Source organism: Ursus arctos, unplaced genomic scaffold (genome assembly GCF_023065955.2).
Source record: "Ursus arctos isolate Adak ecotype North America unplaced genomic scaffold, UrsArc2.0 scaffold_2, whole genome shotgun sequence".
NCBI lineage: Eukaryota > Metazoa > Chordata > Mammalia > Carnivora > Ursidae > Ursus > Ursus arctos.
In genome coordinates this window covers 69094874-69117377 of record NW_026622874.1, presented here as the reverse complement: position 1 = coordinate 69117377, position 22504 = coordinate 69094874, and the positions used below count along the sequence as shown (strand labels likewise).

Genomic DNA, 22504 nt, shown 5'->3' with positions numbered 1-22504 from the left:
TAACATACCCTTGACACCCAGAAGGCTAGGATGGGTGAGGTTGGCCAGGAGCCAGCCAGTTCAGGCCTGCCCACTGAGCTGTCACGGACCAGCCACAGCCACTCCTGCTATCACGGCGCCCACGCCAGACCCCTCCTGCAGCATCACTGTCTTCAGGACTCCCTCACCCTTCCCACCCGGTACAGAGCCCTGCACCCTCAGCTCTGCCACAGGCTGCCTCTCCCTGAGCTGGGTTTCACTGTAGCATCTCTGGAATCTGGGTGGAATGTGCCAGTGTGGCCGGGAAAGAGAAGTCTGCCAGACTCTCTTTGGACCGAAGCCAGGGAGTTGTGTCTCCCCCAGAACGAAGGCTCTCACAGTCACAGCAGGTGGTGGCAGGGTGAGGACCTGAGCCCATAATGCTTCATCTAGAATCTTCATCTCCTCTCCCTCAGCCCCTACCCCCTCCCAGCTCCCAGCAGCAGATCTGGCAGTTGGTGCTGCTGCAGGATTGGAAGGAAGTCCCAGAACGGGGCCCCTGGGAGTGGGTGACCCAGACCAGATACAGGGACGATCAGAGTTCTCAAGCAGGGTGGCTCTGCTCATGGCACAGCCAAGACAGAAACCATCTTTGCAACTCACTTTTATTGTTTCTTTATAAACTTCCTCTCACATGGAGGAATATATTGTTATAGTCATTAGCTTATCTCTTTTTTTTTTTTTAAACTCTATGCTAACAGCAATGGAGCCAAGAGGAGGAAAAACATAAGCTATGATAGAAAGGCACTTAGAACCTGTTAAAATACTGATATCCTGGAATGTGCAACAACAAACCCACAACAACGACACATACACCAGCCCTTTCGAGCCTGGTCTATCACCAAGTCACATGCTGAGCTAATGTCACCTTCCAGTGCCCTGTTCCTCTGCTCCCTGGGCTTGAGTCTCAGAGCCCTCACCCCCAACTGGGGACTTAAGGCCTGGGTCCTGGGTGGGGCCCAAAGAAAGGAGACCAGCTCCCTCCTGCTCTGCTCACAGCCCCTTCAAGGGGCAGAGCCAGCACTGCCAGGCCCTGTTAGGCAGGCCAGGTCAGGGTGACCCCTCTAGGACAGAAGGGCAGTCCAGGGAAGGGTGGAGTGCGCAGGGCTGCTGACGACCCCACTGCTGGCCTGCAGCTCCCTGTTCTACAGCAGGGGAAATGAGTGCTTGGTTGTGTGGCTGAGCCAGGAATCCTGACTGCTGGACCACCGCCTCCCAGATGGTGGCACCAGGCCGCCCCCAGGGAGGGAGCAGTGAGGGCTTAGGGTGGGGGAGAAGCATATGCTGCAACCCCGGGGGGGGGGGGGGGCCTGGTGGGATGGGGCAATGGGCTGTGGGGCACATGGAGCACCAGCATCCTTAGCTTATTCCAGCCCGTGCCACGGAGGAGGTGGTAGACAGGGGTGGGGACACCTCTAGGACAGAGGCTCAGCTGGGAAAAGCCAAAGGAAACAGCCATGTCATGAATCCAGGCTCCTCCCTCCAGCTTCCCCTTCCCGTGGCTATCCTTGTTTGCTTCTCCACCCCCTAAGTCCAGGTCTTTCAGTCCATGGCCTCTGGAAAGCTCCCATGCCCAGCCCTGGCCTGGAGCCATACCTCCCCTGTGTGCTGGCTGTGACTTGGCATGCCCAGAATGGGAGCTGTGTCTCAGCCTGGGGTTGTTCCCAGCCAGCCTCCCATCTCCTGACACCCTGCAAGCCTCCGTAGTCCCTTGTGCAGAGTGGCACTGCCCCAGGCCAGGCCCTGCCCTGCCTGTTCCCTGAGCCAAGCGAGGGCCCAGGGTCCTGGCATCTCCCCTCCTTGCTCAGGGCTCCACTGCCCACACTCCCAGGGCTCCCTGAAAGTAGAGGGAGAAGGCCCAACAGTGAAGGGGCAGGTGAGTGGTCAGCAGTCCCCTTACTTTGCAGAGCATCCAGCCCAGAGAAGGGGCTGACCCTCAGGTAGTGCTGGCTGTTTTTGGACGGGCTAGTGGTGAGGGGCAGCTGGCAGAGCGGGCCTCCCTCTCTGAGTTTGGAGGCACCTTGTCATAGGGATAAGGTGGCTTCTTCCTGTGGCTTTGCCTGCGTCTGTCTTGCTCTCCCTCTGGAGAGTGGGCCAGAGGGAAAGGGGTCCAAGAAGCCCCCAGAGCAGGGGCCCAGAGAGGCTACACAGGACGGGGACATGGCTGGCAGGTAGGCAAGGCAGGCAGGGAGGGTGACCTACCCAGGCTGGCAACTGGATGAGGGAGGCACCGGGGGGGGGGGGGGGAGGACCAGGGAGACTGAGGGCTAGGTGGAAGGGACAGGGGAGGGGGAGGGCCAGAGGTAAGCGAGGCCTCAGCACCCAGGAGCACAGCTCTCCCTGGCTGGCAAGACCAGCTCCCCCTCCGGAGCCTGGGACACCACCGATGACCTTCTAGCACCATCCTTGCTGCCCAGCTTGTCTGGGGCTGGGTCCACCTGGGGGATACAGCCAACCAGGCCCCAGGGGCAGGAGGACATTATTGCTATTTCGCAGAAGAGTTTCCGTTCGTCAGGGGCAGGGTCGGGAGCTGCTAGCTGGGCTTCGGGTAGCTGTCCACCAGGTGGGTTTAGTTCACCACGGCTGGCTTGAGCAGCACAGAGCCCGGCGGGATGACCACCCAACCAGGAGCGAGTGCCTCTGGGCTGCTGGCCGCCGAGTTGACACCCGTGGACAGGTCCAGCACGGTGCCTGGCAGCAGGGGAAGTCCGTCAGGGCTTGGCCGGGAGCGGCTGCTCTCAGTCCTCTCCAGGGGCGTCTTGCGGCCCTCCATGCCCAGAGACCTGGCTGGCACTGCCCCACGCCCCTTCTCCCCCTCGGCCTTGCCGCCAGCGGAGCCAGCGAGGAGGGAGACCACAGGCAGGCCCAGTCCACCAGCCCCAAAGGGTGAGGGCAGCAGCGGGTTCTTGGCCAGATTGAGGGGCAAGATGGGGCCTGGCAGCCCTGGGCCCATGCCCCCTGCCCCCCCACCACCCCCACCATTGCCACAGGCCAGGGCACTGAGGTCAAGGGGGCCAGGTGCCAGGGGCAGGGGCAGGCCAGGCAGGCCGGGGCCTCCGAAAAGGGCAGCAGGGTTGGGGATGATGATCTGGGCCCCACTGACATAGGGGCTGCCGTCAGGGGTGGGCAGTGGTGGTTTGGGGGGCGGGCGTAGTTGCAGAAGCTCTTGCTGCTCGTGAGACACGAAGTGGCCGTGGGCCTTGATGTGCTTGCGCAGCGAGCTGGGGTCCGTGTAGCGCTTGTGGCAGCCGGGCATCTTGCAGTAGTAGGGCTTGTCCACGTAGTGGGTGCGCGTATGCTTGAAGCGGTCGCTGGAGTTGGAGTAGCGCTTGTTGCAGCCCTCATAGGGGCAGACGTAGGGCTTCTCACCTGCAGGGGGGGAGGGCGTGAGGGGCCTCTTCGCAGCCCAGTCTCCTAACCCCAGCCGCACACCGGGCAGCCCCAGACCCCTCCCCCTAGACCAAGATCCCGCTGAGAGCAAGGACTGTCTGATGTGGGGGATGGTGTCCCCAGCACCTGGCACGAGATCTGATCCCAGGTGGGGACAGTGGGGCACAGCCACTGAGAAGCCATCCTGGTCACCCCCAGCTCTACTGTGGCCTGGCTGTGTGCCTTTGGCCTCAATCCTGTGCTCCAAATTGGGGATGACAGTGACCACTTCAACAGGCAGGACCATAAGTCTGCTTATATACTTCCAGAAGACCCTCCTGGGAGGTGGCCCATAGTGAGCACTGCAGGAATGTCCTCTGCGCTATATCTGGTCCTGGCACAGCAGAATGCCTCCAGACTGACTACATGTCTGGCAGCCACTGGAGGCCGTGCGCCTTTGAAGTGTGTCTGGCCCACACTGAGATGTGCTGTGAGTGAGGGGAAAGATACACACCGGACTGTGATTCCAGACTTCGTACAAAGTTAATCCCAGTGTCTCACTGATAACTTTTTAATATATCAGATTCAAGAAAATATTACAATTCATTTCACCTATTCCTTTGTCCTTTCTTTAATGTGGCAATTAGGATTTTGTTTTGTTTTGTGATTTTGCGATTAGGAAATTTAAAATGAGGTGTGTGCCTCTGTCACCAGTGCTGGCCCCACCGCGTGCTGGAGCACAGCAAGGAGTGCGCGCGGCCGCCTCGCATTCATGGGACGGTGACACTGACGACAGTGACATTGACGTCCGTGCTCCAGGAGTGGACACTGAGGGGCACACCCCCAGGAGAGGCTTCACCCAGCTGTGGCACTCGAGAAGTGTCGCTCACCTCTCCGCCGCCCAGCCCCCGCCGGCCGCTCACCTGTGTGCGAGCGGTTGTGGATCTTTAGATTCTCCAGGCGCGAGAAGCTCTTGCTGCAGGTAGGGCAGCGGTGCGGCTTCTCGTTGGTGTGTGTGCGGATGTGGATGAGCATCTTGTACCTGCTCCAGGGAGGGCACAGGGGGGCTCGACTCAGCTCGCCGGACACCCGAGCCGCTCCCTCCCGCCCCCCCACAGCCCCCCCTTGCCCTCCCTCACCTGGCATTGAAGCCTCGGCCATGGCGGGCACAGCCCTCCCAGTGACAGCAGTACCCTGCGTCCTTCTCGGGCTTGACGTGGTAGTCGTTGACGTGATCCACCAGGTCTTGCAGGAGCTCGAAGAGCTGGTTACACTGTGGGGCCGGGGAGCGTTCTGAGTCTGAGTGGGGCCACCCACCCCGGCCCCCCTCTTCCTAGCCCCCCCACTCACCTTGGCCCAGCGACACACCAGCTGTTTGGGCAGGGGGAGCTCTGGTGAGAGGCACTTGTCCTTGGGGGCGGTGAGGAAGGAGGAAGCAGGCAGATGCAGGGCCCCCCCAGAGCCCAGAGGCAGGAAGAACTGGAAAGAACTGGGGACGCCCTCCAGATAGCGCAGTGGCTGGAAGTCCTGGGGGACAGTAGAAAGGCAGAGCAGGTCAGTGGTCCCTGCTGGGCCAGCAGGCCCAGACCCCCCCCGTCTCCTTATGTGGCAGGTTGAGTGGTTGAACTGTCCCCCACGAGGACATGTCCCAGTCCCAACCTCCTGTACCTGTGGGTGTGACCCCAATTGGAAATAGGGTCTTTGCAGATGCAGTCAAGTTAAAAAGTCATACTGGCAGCGCCTGGGTGACTCAGTTGGTTAAGTGTCTGACTCTTGATTTCACCTCAGGTCATGATTTCAGGGTCATGAGATTAAGCCCGGCTTCAGCTCCGCACTGGGCATAGGGCCTGCTTAAGATTCTCTCTCTTCCTGGGGCGCCTGGGTGGCTGCACTTCAGCCTCTGCCTTCAGCTCAGGTTATGATCCCAGGGATCATATGGGATCTTATGATCCTGGGATCGAGCCCCATGTCTGGCTCCCTGCTCAGTGGGGAGTCTGCTTCTCCCTCTGCCCCTGGCCCTGCTTGTGCTCTCTCAGTCTCTCTCAAATAAATAAATCCTAAAAAAAAAAAAAAAAAAAGATTCTCTTTCTCTGCCCCCGCCCCCTGTCCCTCTACCCTCACCCTGGCTCGCTCTCCCTCTCTAGCCCTCACCCCTGCTCTCTCCCTCTCCCCCCACCCCCACTCACTCTTTCCCTCTACCCCTCACTCCCACTCTCTCTCCCACCCCCAATCTCTCTCCCTCGCTACCCCCCACCCCTGCTTTCTCTCTCTCCCTCTACCCCCACCCCCACTCTCTCTTTCTCCCTTTCTCCCTCACCCCAGTTCTGTCTCTCCCTCTCAAAAAAAAAAAAAAAAAAAAAGCCATACTGGATTGGGGAGAACTAAATCCAGTGATGGATGTCTTCATAAGAGAAAGGGAGATCTGAACTCAGAGACACAACAGAGGGAAGAAGGCAAGGCAGCACCAGAGGCAGCGATCAGAATGACGCAGTTATGAGGCCTGGGACACCGGGAGCCACCAGAAGCTGGAAAGGAGTGAGGAAAGATTCTTGCCCTGAGCCTTCAGAGGGAACACAGCCCTATCAATACCTTGATTTCAGACTTGAGCTTCCAAGAACTGTGGCAGAGTAATACATCTCTGTTGTTCTAAGCCACCCAGTTTGTGGTCCTTTCCAGGAAACCCATACACCTCTTTTCCAGAACCCACATGCCCTCCTTACCGGAGCAGTGGGCACTGCAGGCAGGTCTCCATTGCCCTGGCGCTCAGGGGACAGCGAGCTGCTGCCATTGGGGGAATCCAGCCCAGACGGCGGTGACAAGCTGAGGTCCACCAGAGGGGCTGCCGAAAAGCGTCCCTCTACCTTCTCGGGGAACTTGGGGTTCAGCAGGAAGCCTAAGGGAGAAGCACTATTCAAGAGTGCTGGAGCTGGGAATCCTCCGAATCCCCCACCATGACCCTGGAAGCGGACACCAGCCACACCCCCAGACCACCCCAGGACCCCAAGCATTTGAGCAGCAGCCTGCACAACGGACAAATGTGACTTTTGCCACCATGACAGTTCAGCCCTTGGGTAAGACAGGAAGTGGAAAGCACCCACTGAACAGGAACTTGAGGCCAGGCTCCTGGCTTGCTGTCACCCTGGCAGGTAGGGACCTTCCTGACTTTTCCTATGCCCCATCCTGCCTCACTGTGCCCTTCTGTAACAGGAAGGGTTTGGGCCAGGCTGCTTCCAGAGCCTTCTAGCTCAGACATGGTAGGTCTGGTTTTCAGGGGCTAGGGGAGGCAGAGTGGAAGTCCTGAGCCCCAGGCACCCAGAGAAGCCCTTGCTGGGCTCAATCCCCAATCTGCACAGACCTGATGGACCAGCCACACTGCCTCACAGCCCAGGAGTTGGGTCACAGGGCCTCAGTCACCGCTTGTGAATCCCTTGCTCCCCCTTACCAGCTCCTCCAAGTCCTCCCTGAGGCCTACTTTGAATCCTGACTCTGCTGTGCCAGCTCCATGGAACTGGGCAGGTCAGTTGCCTCCCCCCAGGGACCATGTCACCTCCAGAGACAAACTGCTGGGAGGATAAATGGACAGAGCTCTAGCTCTAAGCTGAAAGCTGCAAGGGGCTTGCTTACATCCTGGGCGACACACCTTGGACGTTCTTCCCATTGCCACGGCTCCATCAGGGCCTGAGACCCCCTGCCCTGCCCGGGGTGCTGTACCTGAGGGCGGGGAGCCCGGAGAGCCCGGGGTGGGGCTGTCATCCACCAGGCCAAGCTCCCTATGCAGAGCTCGGTGCCGGACCACACTCAGTGCCCTCTCCCGCTTTTCTCTCGCCGCCCGGAGCTTGGTGATGCTCAGCTTCAGGTCGAGCGGCTCGTCCAAGGAGTGCATGGTGATGGGGGGCTGGGTTGGAGGTGGCTGCAGGCAGTGGGGAGCTCCCAAGCTGGTATTCAGGCAGGAACCTGGGGGAGGACAGGAGCTGGACTGTGACACTGTGGCCTCAAGCTTCTCAGACTGCACCCACGGAAGCCGCCAGGGGAGGGAGGCGTGGATGTGCGGCAGAATGAGCACTGTCTCCCTGGGAAGGGGGACCCTCTGAGTGGCTCTGGCCCCAGGTCACATGAGGAGCACCAACCACCTACTGAGAGCTTCTATGTCCACGGCCCTCAAGTCTTTTCTGGAGGCAAAGCTCAGAGAGTCAATTTTGCCATTAAACTGAATCTCAGAGACACCACCTCAGGTCACAGAGCTAAGAAGTGACAGAGCTACCAGCTTCAAGGCCAGCTCTCCCAGGAACTGTTCAGCCAAGTCCCAAAGGTCATTTCTGACTGAGTGGAAAGTCGTGCTCGGGATCACATGCCTGGTTTGAGCCTGAGGACCCAGAACCAGACCAGAAGAGCAACGAGTGTCTTCCAAGGTAGCCATTAGTGGTTCCCCGCTACTGATGGCCAAGTGCTGGCTGTGTGGGGCCTCCCAGGCAGCTATGGTCACCTGCAAAGGAAGCAGGCTGAGACCTTGTCTCAGACGAGGTGTGCAGAGCCTGGCCCAAGGGATGGGGGTGCAGACAGGGGGCCTTGCATCCCAGTGAGGTCCAGAAGGAAGGTGCCGGTAGGCCAGGGGAGCCAGAGGACCCTGGGCCGCCACCAGGGGGCAGCTGGAGACTGTGGCCCAGCCAGGCCGGCCAGGGACAGGGTTGGAGGGAAGTGGACCAGCTCTGTCTGGTGGTTAATAAGATATATACACACATAATTTTTTTTTTTTAGTGGTGATGATATTCTTTTATTTTAAGTTCTCACTCTGGTATTTTCACCGTGCCTTAGAAATTCTCAGTGGTGTGAGTTTTTTCACATAAAAATCACTTAAGAGCAAGGTCAACTCTGTACTCCAAACTCAAAAACTTTTTCCAGGGGCAACCTTTCCACATGTGGTCAAACTGTATCCTTGCATTTGCTAACTGAGATGATTACACCCTGAAAATCGACCCGCTAAACAACCCAACACTATGCAATACTTCATGTCATTCACCAAATCCACGTATTCATAATTTAATACAGAACACCCCTGTAACCACTACGTGGTAAATGACCATACATTTCAGCTGTGTGTGTGCGCACGCCCCTCTCTCTCTCTGTGGGAACCAGAGTTGCCCACGTCTATGCAGAGCTGCTTCATGGATCCGGAAGCAGGAGGACAGTCCTTATGTCCCCACTCATCTTTCTTCCAGGCCATGCACCTCAGCAACTTTAAACAATTTTCTCTGATCCCAAGTCCTGGCCCATCCATCTCCCCTGACAAGCTCTCCTGCCAAGACCCTACAAGCGCACAGGGAACAAGGCAAGTCCCCTACCTCAAATAGGACCCTCTGCTTGGAGGACATCCCAGGACCCTGCCAGCACATGGCTAAATACAGGAGCCCAAGGAGGGGCAGTTACACTTGTTCGTGGGACCCAGCCTGTGACCTGACTTGTCCCAGTTGAACTGCATCAGGTGGGAGCAGTCAGATCTGTTTGGATTTGCCCCCCCCCCCCAGGCCGTGCATGGGCCAGGGGCTCCCAGTGATGCAGGTGGGGCTGGGATCAGACTGCCACCCTGTCCTTTGGGAACTCCAGACCCAAGGTGGGCAGGTGAGTGGGTGACAGTGATGGATGGACCTGGGCCCCTTCCGCTCTCCCTCTGGCTGGGCAGGGAGCTGCCCTCTGCCTGACCCCCCTCCCCCAGTTATGTCTGTCTGTCTGCCTGTCCCTCCACCTGTTTATTTTTAGACACAGGCCCAGTCCAACCTCCCTGAAGCTCCTCTGTGCTGGGAGCCTGGAAGGGGAGGAAGGAAGTAAATATTTATGCTGATTAAGAATTCAGGAGCCAGGAAGGGCTGGTGGCCTGGTCCTTCAGCTGGCCTAGGGCCACAGGCCTCCCCACAGCCTCCGTCCCCCACCCCCAACTGGACCTTCCAGAGAAGGGGACCATGCGGGCAGGAGGGTCTGGGAACTGGGAATTCAAACTGACGCTTTGACTGGCAACCCTGCCCAGGTAACATCCTTTGGCATCTGCTCCAGGCCAGCAGGGATCCAGGGAGGAGCCCTAGACCCTGGGTCACCTTGTTCTGAAGACCTGCTGGAGACATGCCTCAACGTACAACTAGGGAGGCCCCCCAAGAGGAGCCTGTTTTCTGGGGCAGGGCAGGCACAGTACCCAGGTGGGAGTGGGAACTCCAGCACCCCCCTTAATCAGCAGGCCCAGTCCCCAGAGAAGCCCCCCCCCCACACACACACACTTCCTGTCACTGGGTTCTGCCCTCCCCCCCAGGCAGGGATTCATTCTGATGGAAGAATCCAGAACCCAGTCCTGAGGCCCAGCCCCCCCACCCCAACTCCTTGGGAAGGAGGAAGAAGCTACCCCAAAAGCCCACAGCTCTCAGCATCCCTAACCACAGGCTGGCCCCACCCAGAACTGTCCTCCCGAAGGTGGCCCCACACCAAGGGGAAGACCCCCTATGACCTTTCTTCTGTCCTGACCTTGGCCAACCTCAATGTGTCTCGTTCCACTCCCCACCCCCGAGTTTGCAGAGGCCATTTCTGAACCGGGGCTCTGCTCTTTGTTCTAGGGCTGGGTGAAGGGGAGAAGGCGACAGCCAGGGTGGCCTCTCCCTGGGTCGGAGGCCCAGCGGGGAAGGCGGCAGGGTCTGGGACCTCCGGGGGCCAGCCCCGCCATCCCCCCCCCATTCGACGCTCGCGAAGGCTGGGGCGGGGGACACCCGGGCGTCGCGTATCCCAGAGGCGGCCAGGGCCGCTCCGCAGGGTTATGCGCGTGGCTCCGAGGGGACAGGCGAGCTTCGGAAGCGGTGGCGGAGCCCGCGGCAGGGCAGCGGTGCGGCGGCCGGGCGCGACCCCCTCGCCGCAGGCGGGCGGGGAGGCGGCGCCGAGGGGGTCGCGCTGCCGGGCGCCGCTGCTCCAGCTGCGAAAGGAACTAATTAGAGCCCAGGGAGCGGGAGGAAGCGGGGCGGCGCGGGGACCACCGGGGCGGCGGGGCGGGCGCGGGACCCCGGCCGGCCTCCCCGCGAGGCGGGGGTCACCCCGAGGGTGGGCCGCGCTAGCCCCCCGGGGCCCGGCTCTCGCCCGCCGCGCCCGCCCCGCCGGCCGGGCCCAGACAATGGACGCTATTGTGCGCCCGCCCCGCCGCGCGCAGACGGCCCCCAGCTGCAGCGCCCGGCGAGCGCCCCCGCCCGGCCCGGCCTACCTGGCGGCCAAGCCCACCCCGCAGCGGGAGGGGCGAGCGCTGGGGGCTGGGGAAACCGAGGCCCAGCCGGCGCACGGACCCCCCGGGGCGCTTGTGGCGTGGGGGGCGGGGGGGGGCAGTCAGCCTGCGTCCAGCACCTACCCTGTGCCAGGCACGGGCTGTCCAGGAATTCTCTGAACCCTCCAAAACCCCTACTGGGAGTAGATGCCGTCTCCTTGCCCCTGTCGAACACACGGGGAAACTGAGGCTCGAGCTCACCAGGCTCACGGGAGTGGGCTCTGGATAAAGTCTCTCCTTCCCTGCTTGGGGGAGGTCAGCTGGCTGGTGGAGAGATTGGAGGGGTGCCTGCGTAGGTGGTAGGAGGCAGCGAGGCATACCCACCCTGAGAAGCACTCAGGGGCTCCTTGCCAGAAGCAGAGGACAGGATTCTGGCTCTCCCTGCCCACTCCACAGCAGCATGGGGCCATGTAAGGGACACCCCTTACTGCCCCCGTGGTCCTGAAACTGCCCTTTGGTCAGCCATGGTCCATCTAGCCTAGGACTTAGGGACAACGGTCCAAGATGCACCTCTCAAAAGCCAGTGGAAAGGGGAAGTAAGTCTCCAGCCTCCCCTGTGCTCTGTGGGTGTTGGGGTGTCTGGTGACTGGGATCATCACTATACACATGCAGTTCTCAGAGATGGGAACCTGAGGGCTGGAGGGGGGAACAAGCCCACTGGAAGCCTTGGGTGAATATTACATGACAACAGGACCAAAACACCTGTTAAGGCAGGTGCTGGCCACCCCCATTTTACAGATGGAAAACCTGAAGCTCACCAAGATTAAGTGACCTGTCCAAGGTCACACAGCTTGTCTGTGGCAGAACTGGATTTCAAGCCCAGGTGAGTCCAGAAGCCCTGCTCCCTATAGGCTGCCCCTCTGCCCATGGATGTGGGGAGGGGCAGGCAAAAGGACTCCAGCTTGGCACGCCCTCCCTGCCCAGGGGTTTGTGGGAGCTAGGTAGAGCCTAGGACGGGCAGCAGGCAGTGGGTGGGCGCTGGAGGGGCCAGCTGGGGGGGGGGGGCGCATAGGGAAGCTTGGAGAGCTGAGGGCGGATATGCTGCCAAAGCAAACGGCCCCACATTCCTGGGAACTGCTCTGGCTCCCTCCCTGCTCTGGCCAAGAGCTCCACCCTCCTGGCTGCCTGAGGCAGGGGCTGGGGGCAGGGGCAGACCTCATCCTCTCAGCGCCCCCCTTCCTGAGCAGGCAGCAGAGCAGGGGTCCAAGTACCGGTCAGACCACCTGGGTCTCCATCTTGGCTCTGCTACTTCCTGCCCATGGGACTTAGGGCAGGTCACCTCCCTGTCTCATTGTCCTCACCTCTAAAATGAGATGATCATACTAGTAATAAGAACTCCTGATTGGGTTTTGGGTGATGATGCACACATCCAACGATTTCTTAATGTTTCCCATTATTATGTAATATTCAGCAACTACAACAATGCTGGGCACACAGTAGGTACTTGATGAAACTTGCTGAATTAACTGTCACCATCACTGACACATCCAGCCTTTGGCTACTCTGGAGCTGTGAGGACAGCTGGGTGGGAGGACTGACCCTCCCCATGGTATCCACAGACGCCGCTGTCTCACCCTCACCTGAGTGCACCTGGCCTTCATTGTAAGGTGCGACTAACCAAGCCTGTGCGCCTCAGAGGGCCTCAGGCATCACCTGTCCTGGGCAGTGGCCACAGCTGCCCCTAGCCACCTTCCAGAGCCCAACTGCTCAAAGAAAAGGAGGGAGGCCCTGGAGGCTCTGCCCTGGAAGGAGCAGGCCTCCTCCCAGGACCCACGGGAGGGGCTTATCCTGAGGCCTCGCCCAGCAGGTCCCAGGAGAGGGGCCAGGGCCAGTTGTACTTCCTGTAAGACCAAGGGGTTTGCCTTCCCTGGGAACCTCTCACTCAGCAGGCAGGCCCCTCCCCCATCCCAAGATGGGCCCTCAGCCAGCCCTCCCCCCCCCCCCAGGCCTCCCCAGATTCCCCTGGGGGGGGCAAGTGCCCCAGGTGACCCAGCCAGGGCTGGGCTCTCTGCCCTCAGCCACGGGGGGCCTCAGGAAAGCCCTCAGCTGGGCAGTACCTGAATAGGGGTGTGTGCCAGGAACCTCCACTCTAGCTGGTCCCAGTTCCCTGTGCTCTTGCCTCTGGCTGTGGGGCCTAGGATGGGTCCCTGTTGCCCCCTAGGAGCCTTGGTCAGAAACATAGGTACCACAAAAAGGTACCAGCTGACTGGGCAACGGGGGGATTCGGGACATCCCGCAGGGACATCCCAGAGGCCCAGCGCCTGGCACGCAGGAGATGTAGCGCCGAGGATTCTTGTTCCTGGCCCGGGGCTGGGGGTGCCCCATGCAATAACGTAGCCTGCCAAGGTCACCCAGATACTTCAGCAGTGCTGAAGCTGGAAGGCTCACAGCTGGCTCCCCCACCCCTACCCCCCCACGCCCACACCCCTCACCAGTCCTGGCTTCCCCAATGCCACCAGGCTGGGGAGGGGTGTAGGGAGGAGCGACTCATACATAGGCCCAGCCCATACACGCACATGCACACTCACACAGATGTGCATGCCTGTCCAGCTGCAGAGGCCAGCCTGGCATGGAGGCCTCCCTTAGGCCCGGTGGCTTCTAGGCCCCCATCTCCACGGCCTCCACCCCCTACTGCCTGCCTGCCTGCCTGCCTGCCTGCAGCCACCTTTGCACAACTATGTCTGGTATTTTCCTGTCTGCCCAGCTTGCTGGGGGGGGGGTGTGTGTGGGGCTTTGAGCACTGCCTGCACCTGGGCCTCAGCCAGAGGCAAGCCCGCCAAGCAGCCCCCACGCCCGCCCTCGGATTGGGAAGGGAAGGGCCAGGCCCAGGCCGCCCAAATCCCTGGGAGGAGCTGGCATGGGGTTGGGGGGAGCCAGACGGGGACACACACCCATTGAGGCCTCAGCAGAAGCAGTCCAGGCCCTGCTAGGCAGCACTGCCACTCAGGCTGGACAGGCAGGGCTGGGCACTCCACCAGAACTCCCTGGGGCCGGCAAAGGCCATAGCCAGTGTCCCACAGGACATGGGCGGGCACCCACTGCACCCCGACATAGGGGCAATGCATATGTGTCACACCTGTGCTCAAACACCATACACACAGAACACAACACATGACCAGCAGGAGGTCTGGGACCCAGGAGTTATGAGGAGCAGCGGGATGAGGCCCAGGCCCCAAAGGGAAGGAAACACTGCGCTTTCCCAACCAAGTCAGGCTGTAAGACAACCCAATGAACACCTCCTGAGTCCAGGGAGTTCTTCCCCATGGCCCACCCACCCCCCACTACCCTGGGACAGGCACCAGGCTCACAACAGCACCTGCCAACTCCGAGCAGAGGCTGGCAAGGCGGGCTCTGGACTTTGGCCCTTCCCTCCCTCCACCTCATTTACCCCATCGCTCAGTTATGCATTCCAACACCAAGCCCTCCACCCCACTCAGTCCTGGGGGCCCACAGATGAATGAGGATGAAAGGCACCCAGACCTCGGTGGGGGAACAAGAGCAGCAGGGTGGGGGAGGGCTGCTGCTGAGCAGGGGGAACATGGGGTGAAGTGTCAGGGCATCAGGTCCTAACTTGTTTTGCAGGCCAGACAGGCTCCTGTTCCCCCTCTCCATTCATCCTCAGCCGCTAGTCTCTCCATTTTCCAGAGGCGGATATCGAGGCTTAGAGAGGTTCAGTCACCTGCCAAGGTCACAGAGCTTGTAAGTAGCACATCTGGGGTTCACTGGCAGGTTCCAAAGCCCACACTCTTTCTGGGCCCAAAGCTGAAGAGGCCTGGGGTGTGGCTCCAGCTGACCTTCAGCAAACCTGCCTGTCACTCAGGAGAGAAGGAGGCCCAAGAGGGAGGCTGGGCCAGGACATAGAGGACACCAGGGAGCCATGGAGTGCTCTATACAGAAAGCACCCTCTTCCTTTCCAGCCAGAGGCTCCTGTCCTCAAGCCCTCCCCTGCAGCACCTCCTTTCTCAGGATTCCCTTTCTCCCACGAGCCCAACTCTCACCTCTTGGGTGCCAGGCCCCACTGCACAACCTTCCACATTCCCATATTCTCCTCCAGCTGCCACTCCCCTCCCACCCCTTCCTGCAGCAAGTCTTCCCTGATTCACCCTCTCCAGCCTCAGACTCTTGCAGCAGGTGCCCGACAGCTGAGCAGAGGACCTGCTTCTGACTCTGTGCTGCTGAGGGAAGTGTTCCCAGCCCAGCAGCGGCCTGTGCTACCTGCCACGATCATCCAGGGTTCAAGTCCTCACTAATGCCATAATGTCACCAGCTCCTGAACATACCTTGGATGCCTGGCCCTGCACACAGAGTGTCATACGCACTGCCCCCTGACCTTTGCCCCAGCACTTCCCATGCACCTGGCATTCAGAACCTCATTCCAGGAAGGGAGTCCCAGAGCCAGTGAAGTCCTCATGGAGCGGACCACTGCACTATTTCCCACAGCCCCCCACACTGAGCTAACTCCTTCCGCCATCGGGAACTGGGCAGCAATGCGAAGTGCTGGGGGCTCAGAGCCAGAAAACTGGCCTGCCCCAGTCTGATGTGGGCAAAGCTCTGGGCCTCAGTTTCCCCATCTGGGAAAGGAAAGGGCTAGCCTAAAGTAACCTGGAGCTTGAGCACCCTAACCACTCCCTGAACAGCACCATCACACCTGCCCTCTGCTTTTCCTGAACACCTGGCACTCAGTGAATGTCCACTGAATGAATGAATCCATCTGTGGTGCCCACCAGCCGGGTGAGGTGGGTAGGAATGGAGGGGCCGAGGCCCAAAGAAGAAGGTGGTTTGCCCAAGGTCAAGGTGAGAGGCAGGGCCTCTGGGCCTTGACACAGAGGCTTCTTCCTCCCCATCCAGGGCAAAGGACCCAGGAGCAGACCTGGATGATGACAGGGTGGCCAGCATTGCCCTGGTTCAGTTGGGATGACTGGCAGGGCCCAGGTCCCCCAGCTTCTCTCCTGTCACTCCCACCCAGTGCTGGCCTAGAGCCCACCCCAGAACAGCCAGCAACAAGGCCCAGGAGGGACTCTGACATGAACTCTGGACTCCACCCCCACACCCCTATCCACCCCACCCCTGCCCACAGCCCCTCTTCCCTGCCACTCCCGCCTGTCCCCTGCTTGTCCAATCTGGCAGCAAAGCAAGTCTAGAAGCTGGGGGCAGTCTCCAAACCCAAAAGGAAACACCTACTGGATAGCACCCTGCCTGCCTGGCTTGCTCGAGGCCCTTGGGACCCAGGGTCCACTGGACCCAGCAGGGTGACCACTAGGTGTCCTGAGGTGGTGCTGGGGTACTGGCCTGAAAGAGGGTAGGGCTGGCAGGCAGACAGCCAGCAGTACTGGGGGGGGGGGGCTTTAGAACAGGCAGGACAATGCAGGGCCCCACAGCCTGGGGGGGGAGGGGGACATCACAGCTCAGGGGCAGTCAGCCTGAAAGTGTGGGGATGGGGGTTGGGGGTTCTGGATGCAGGAGGGAGTGGCCCAGGGGAGAAATGGCTCAGGCAGGCTGGGACTTGCCAGCCAGACCCAGATGGACGATGGGGAGAAGGGAGGGAGAGAGGCTTCCTCCGGACGCAGCTGCCCCCATGTCATACCCCCGTGCCCGCACAGTGGATGGGGGTGGGGGGAACAGGAGAAGAGCTGAGGGGATTCCCAGGTTGAACTGACATTTCAGAGGCCAGGGACAGTCTTAGGCTCTGGTCCCCCTCTGTCCCTCCCTGACTCCAAGTGACCCCAGGTCAAACCTTCAAATCTCTGAGCTTCAGTTTCCCCCCCAGTATCCCCCCTGCTGCCCGGCAGCCTTCTGACTCCCAGGGTCCCAGTGGGGCACTAGCCTGTGAGTGCATTTGTGCAAAGGAGACAAGACCCTCCGTCAGCTGGGCAGGATTGTTTTCCCAGGGCTGACTCAGGCAGCTCAGCAGTCTCCTGGGGCCTCTGGAGCCTCCCACCCGCCCTTGGCCATGACTGGAGGAGGGGGCCAGGGGCTGGGTCAGTCCCCTCCCCAGGCAGCCATCTGCCAAGGCAGGAGTACGTGTGCACACACATGTCGCACGCTGCATCGAGGGGCCCTCCCTGCGGCGGGTACTACCTGGCTTCTCAGGCATTGAAGACAAAGGGCCTGAGGAAGCCCCAGCCTCTCCCCCGACCCCCAGTCATGGCATTGGAAGATTCTCAGTTCCTCTGCCCATCCCCCACCAGGGGCATCTGGAGCAGATGGAAAGTACCCCCCCACACCCAATGCTGGAATCACTTCACATCTCCGTGCCCCCCAGGCTCCTCCCAGCCTGACCACCAGTTAACCAGAACCGTCCATGCCATGGGGAGGGGGAGGAGGAGAGGAAGGCCAGAGCTCCCGCCCCTCAAGCTGCCCAGAGCCAAGGCTTCTACCCTGCCCAGCCTGAGGGAGCTCGGAGAGAAGCATCCTAGCCAGGATGGCAGGTCAGGCTCTGGGGCTCCCTGGGGACCAGCTGCATAGAGGCCCTCAGAGCTCCCCTGAGAGGGTCTCCTAGCACCAGAGCTGGAATGGGTAGAAGGGCCAGTGACCCCCGTAGTCCTGCACCAGGCCTCACCTCCCCCTGAAGCAGTCTGCAGCTTAGGCCAGAGGACCAGTGCCAGGGAGAGGGGGCTGCTGGGGCCAGCTCAGCTTCCCCTCAAGGGCAGGATCCCTTCTCACCCCAGGCTGGGAAACTGACCACCAGGTATCCGCCCCCACACCAGCCACAGCAGACCCAGCAGCTCGGGCCCAGATGCCCACTGGCCCCGTTCCACCGTAAACTTGTTTCTTCATTTGTCAAACAGCCATCAGTGATCTTCCTCACAGGGCTGATGTGGCATTTCAGGTGATAGATACCAACACCTGCCAAGTCCCCAGGGCCACTGGAAGGCGCTGATTTTTTCAGGGAGTTGCCCCGCCCATGACAGCACCCCCATCCCTGCCCCCAGGGCCCTCCGCTGGTACTGTTATCAGCTGGAGAGCAGCAGGGGTTTCCTGGTCTGAAAGGAGGGCCCTGTCTCCTCCAGGCTGTGCTCCTGACAGGACCCCCAGCAGCACATCCTTTCGTGTCCCAGCATCAAAGCTTCAACCCTGGCTGGTCAGCAGAGCACCAGAGGTCCCACCAGAGGTGGAAAATGCTGAGTCCCTGCCCCGAGCCGCACCTGAATCCGAATTCACCAGGGTGCTGCTGAGGTAGCCCCCTTCGAAGCCACTGGAGCAGATGTGTCCCCAGAGCTTTCCAAAAGCTGCGGGGTGGTGGCAGGCTGGGGAAAGACCAGGTATCCCATCTCAGAGAGGTGACGCCCCCACACATGTCTGGGCCGCCCACCTCTATGGCCGTTTTACAAGAGAACCAACGCAGGCTAGTGAGAGCTGCATTTTTCTGGCTGGCCCTAAGCTGCCTCCTCACCAGCCGGGGACTCTCCCCACCTCTGGGTGAAGGGGGGACCACCCGGCACCTTCCACCAGTGACCCTCTGGCCTCCATCATCTGTGTGAAATAGAAAATTGACAGTAAAAACCCTGAACAGAGGGAGGCTTCTCTGCAGCCTCAGAAAAGGCTATCCCCCTACTCCATCCAGCTCAGGGCCTCTCCACTGCAAGCTGAACTCCCTGCCTGGGTGAGGGGCCTCCACAGCCTCCCCTGGTACACAACCTGGGGAGACATCCGGTGTGGGAGGCGAGAGCCAGGAGCAGCCAGCTCCCCCACCAAACCCCAGCATGCCTCCCAGCACCAGGGCCCCACCCCAAACGCCTCCCAAAGAGCTCCAAGGCCCTGGCCCCAACATCTGGTCCCCCAGCCACAGCTGTCGCCACCCTCCCTCATCCTGGGATTGCCCCAAACTCTGCCCAGCACCCGTCCCCACCCCCTCGCCCAAGTGGGAAATTTGGATTCCAGGCAAGTCAGGGTAGATGAAAATGCACATGGGAAAATGTCGTCAGGAAAACACATTCTTCCTTCTATACCACAGTTCAGACCCCGGGAGGATTAGGTGGCAGAAGACACTCCAACCGCCTGGGGCCAAGGCCAGGCCAGGGAAGGAGGGGAGATGGGAGCGTAGGGGCTGCAAGGTGGGGCTGAGAGGGGTACGGGTCCCAGAGGGGCCCCAGGGAGGGGCCCTGGCAGAGCTCTGTCTTCCTGCAAGCCAGTGTGCCCTCCACTGGCACCCCCAGCGAGGGGAGCCCAGGCAGAAGACATTGCTGTGGCTACCCATTTGCAGCTGGCTTTTTAGAAACAACAAAAGCTTTGGGGGGACGCGGTTCACACGATTGTTTGAAAGGAGGTTTTTGGATGTCTGTGGCATCCAGTTATTCATACTGACTCCGCCCACGGATAATTGAGAGTTGGCTTTGGTTGGCCTGACCCCACTTCTCAGTCCCCCCCACCAAGTCTTCTCATGGACTCCAGCTCAGGAAGCTCACCTTGCCTGACCTCTTGGTTTTACAGATGAGGAAACTGAGACCCAGAAGGGGGTGGGGGAGCCGGCCCAAGGGCCCCTGGGAGTTGGTGGCCTGGCCCAAACTCAAATCCAGGATATCAGATGCCTAGGCCAGGGGCTTTTCCCACTCACCCTCAAGGCTGTGGCCTGGCTCTCGCGAATCCCCCAAAGCCACTGACTCTAAAAGCAGTGGTGCCTGGAAGTGGGGTGACTCACTGTCTGGCTTCCTGGGGCACCCCCTCCCCATCAGTGAGGGAGGGACTGGCAGGTGTCCCTGTGTAGAGAGCCAGGAGCAGGGAGAGGCCCCCCAGGGGACCTGGGCCAGGGTCACTCAGGGGCCGAAGAGCCCCAGCTGGAGGGATTTAACACCAAAGGTCAAAGGTCACAGACAGGGAAGGGCGGGCAGGCTCTGGGGGTCAGAGGGTCAGCGCTAATGGCAGCTCCGGAAAGGAGGGGGAGGGTAAGGAGCTAAGGAAAACAGGGCTGCTTCCAAGGGGTCCTCAACCCCCATAAACTGTGCCCCAGCCCCCTGGCACTGCCTCCTGCCTGGCTGGTTGCAGACAGGGCCAAGCAGAGCTGGGGGTGGGCTGTAAAATGGCCTGGGCTGGAGCTTGGGGAGGGGTGTCCTGGGAAGGACTCCCCAGGTGCAGCCCCTCCCCCAGGGTGGGCTGGGGCCAGCTGGGAGGCCCAGCCCAGGCCCAGAGGGGAGAAGGAGGAGCAGAGGGGGAAGGCTCTGAGGTCACGGGGAGGGATATGTGGGCTGGGCTGAACAGCTGTGGCACTGTGGCACCAGTAGTGGGGCTTGGAGGGGACTGGGTGGGTGGGCAGATGGAAGGGGTCAGTTTCCCCTTCCCTGAGCTTGGGAGCTGAGGAAGGCCCTGGGGGAGCAGAGTGTCTCTTGCTGTTCTCTAGCTTCAGCTAAGCCCCACCTTACCTCCAGGACGTGAGACCCTTAGGAAGGCTGTGTCTAAAGACCACAGCTCGGGCCCTGTCCCTGGCCTAGACCAAGAACCACGAGAGCCCAGGCCTTGGCCAGGTCCCCGGCTGGCCTGGCTGCCCCCTCAGTGTCAAGCGTTCCCTTCAGAGCCAAGATCCCGGGCTGTGATGGCTGGGGGCCCAGGGCTCCTCCCAGGATCCCTTCCCGCTTCCCAGGCCCCAGGGCAGGGCCAGGATCCCAGCAACCATCACTGCCCCGGGTGGCCAGGCCAGGCGGGCCCTCCTGGACAGGCGGACAGGCAGCATGCTGCCCTGCTGTGGCCTGAGTATCCAACTGGCCAGGGCAGTGTGCCAAGGCCTCCAGGTGCCAGCCTGGATTCCAGCCCCATTCCAGGGGGCCTGCGGGGAAGCAGGGTGCCGGCATCTCCCTCCCTCGGGATGCACCTGCCTCACCCCTCCCCCACTCCCTCCAGACCCTCCTCCAGGCCGTCGGATACCCCTGCCCTCTTCACTTTGCCAGGCTGTTCTGCTTCCACCGAGACAGCAGTGGCCGAACAAGTGCCAGACAGAACTCCAGCTCCCAGTCCCCGCGCGGCAGCACCTCCTGTCCTGACCCCCACGGACGCCTCCCTCCCCCGGCCCAGAAAAGGCCCTGGCTAGCCAGGGGCAGCAGTGGGGAGACTTTCCGGGACAAGGGAGGAGACACCTTTCAAACCCCGTCCTAGGAACAGCTCCCGGCGCAGCCGTGTTAAGGGGCGGCTGCCCGGCTGCCCCAGACAACTTCGTGCCCAGGCTCCGGGGGCCCCCTCTCACACCGCAGTGCGCCCCCACCGCGGCCGCCCAACTTCCCCGCCGAAGTTTGCTCCCGCCCTGGACCCGGCCGTGGCTCGCCCTGCCTCCGGACGAAGGGAGGGAAGGAGGGAGGAGAAAGACGGAGAGACGGAGGGACGGGGCCGGGGAGCCGGCGAGGGAGGGAGCGCGCGAGCCAAGCGAGCGAGGGAGCGAGCGCAGGGGCCCCGGCGAGGGCTCACAATGGCCCGGGGCGAGGCGCGGACGCGGGAGGAGGAGGCGACTCTCCGGTCCCGCAGCCCCCCGCAGCCCCCGCGCGACAGCCCAGCTCCCCCGCCCGCCCAGTCCCGTCCCCGCGGCGCGACGCCCCGGGGCTTCCTACCTCGGCGGCGGGGGCGGTCGGGCTCCCGGCTGCGGGCTCCGGCGGTCTGGGGGCTGCTGGGGAGCGAGCGGGGGAGGGGCCGGGGCGGGCGGGGGCCGGGGCGCGAGGCTTACGCGGCGCGGGCTCCCCTGGCACGGCCGCCCGGCGCCCGGCCGCTCCGCCACATCTGCAGCTCCGGCAGGGAAGGTGGCCGCGGCGGCCGGGCCGTGCGGGGATGTCTTAGAGAGGGAGGGAGGAGGGAGGAGGGATTCGGCGGGAGGAGGGCCCGGCCAGCCTCGGAGGAGGGGGAGGAGGAGGGGCGCGGGGGGGCGGCCTTGCTCCCTCCTTCCTCCCCCGCTGGTTCCCTCGCGCCCGCCCTCCCAGCAAACCCCTCTCGCCGCGGCGGCCCCAGGCCCGGGGCGCCAGCTGCCAGGCGGGGCGTGCGCGTCGGGGGGAGGGGGCGGCCGGGAGCCGGCGTTGGGCCGGGGGAGGGGAGGGAGAGAGGGAGGCGAGGCCCCGGGAGCGGGCACCGGGAGGGAGGGGGCGCCCGGCCGCGGCGGAGCGGCGCGCGTCCCCCTCGGCCCCATCCTCGGGTACCACCCCCCCGCCGCGGCCCCGCCCCCGGCCCGAGGGCAGCGCTGGGACACAGCCCGGAGGTGGCCTGGGGGTGGCGGGGGCGGGGGGGGGGGGAGGGATGTCCCGCCCTTGGGGAAGCCCGGGGAGGGGGCGGGCGCGCGGATGACCGGAGGGAGGGCGTGCGGGCCCAGAGGAAAAGCCCCGAAGACCGGGAAGATGGAGGAGGTCGCTGCGGCCGAGGGGGCGGGGGCCCCTCGCCTCCCTCCCGCGGGGTCACCTTGGCCAGGCCCCCCGCGGCCCCGGGCGGCGGGGAGGGCGGCAGGAATGCCTCTCCGCAGGCCCTGATTTCTCCGCCCAGCCCAGTTCCAGGAACGCGCGGGCAGCGCCCGGCGGGCAGAGGCCCCGGCTCCGGATTGGGGAGGCGCAAGCCTGGGTTCGAGGCCGGGATCAGACCCTCCCTCCCGTTCCACGCCGGCCGGGTTAGTCCCCGTCTTGCCCTCGGCCTCAGTTTCCCACATAGTGGAATTAGGACGAGGTCCGGCCGGGAGCAGTCCGGGCTTCCGCTCGGCCCCAGTCTTGGCCCCAGCAGTTGGGACAACCTGCGTTCCCAGCCTGAGCGCTGCGGAGGTCCTTGGTCTCGCGGGGCGCGGCGCTCGCGGTTAGGAGGTGGAAAGAGTGGATGCCGGCGAGTGTGAAAGCCCCGCACCCGCCTAAGCTGTCTTTTCCCTCCTGATGTTGAACCCAGGCTTGT

The 22504-nt window shown here is 62.1% G+C and overlaps 1 protein-coding gene across 2 annotated transcripts; it reads right to left on the bottom strand.

The window, feature by feature from the left end:
- Window positions 1-607: 607 nt before the first annotated feature.
- Window positions 608-21294, bottom strand: GLIS2 (GLIS family zinc finger 2). Of its 2 annotated transcripts, none has more exons than XM_026520428.4 (7): window positions 21199-21294; window positions 7099-7341; window positions 6108-6280; window positions 4738-4914; window positions 4527-4660; window positions 4311-4432; window positions 608-3387 (listed from the first exon to the last, which is right to left on the bottom strand). In XM_026520428.4, the coding sequence occupies exons 2-7, from the start codon at window positions 7268-7270 to the stop codon at window positions 2588-2590; spliced, it is 1578 nt and encodes a 525-aa protein (XP_026376213.1). In that variant the 5' UTR covers window positions 7271-7341; window positions 21199-21294; the 3' UTR covers window positions 608-2587. The 2 variants fall into 2 exon arrangements, with proteins under 2 accessions (XP_026376213.1, XP_026376214.1); XM_026520429.4 differs by having other exon boundaries at window positions 4311-4429.
- Window positions 21295-22504: the final 1210 nt, after the last annotated feature.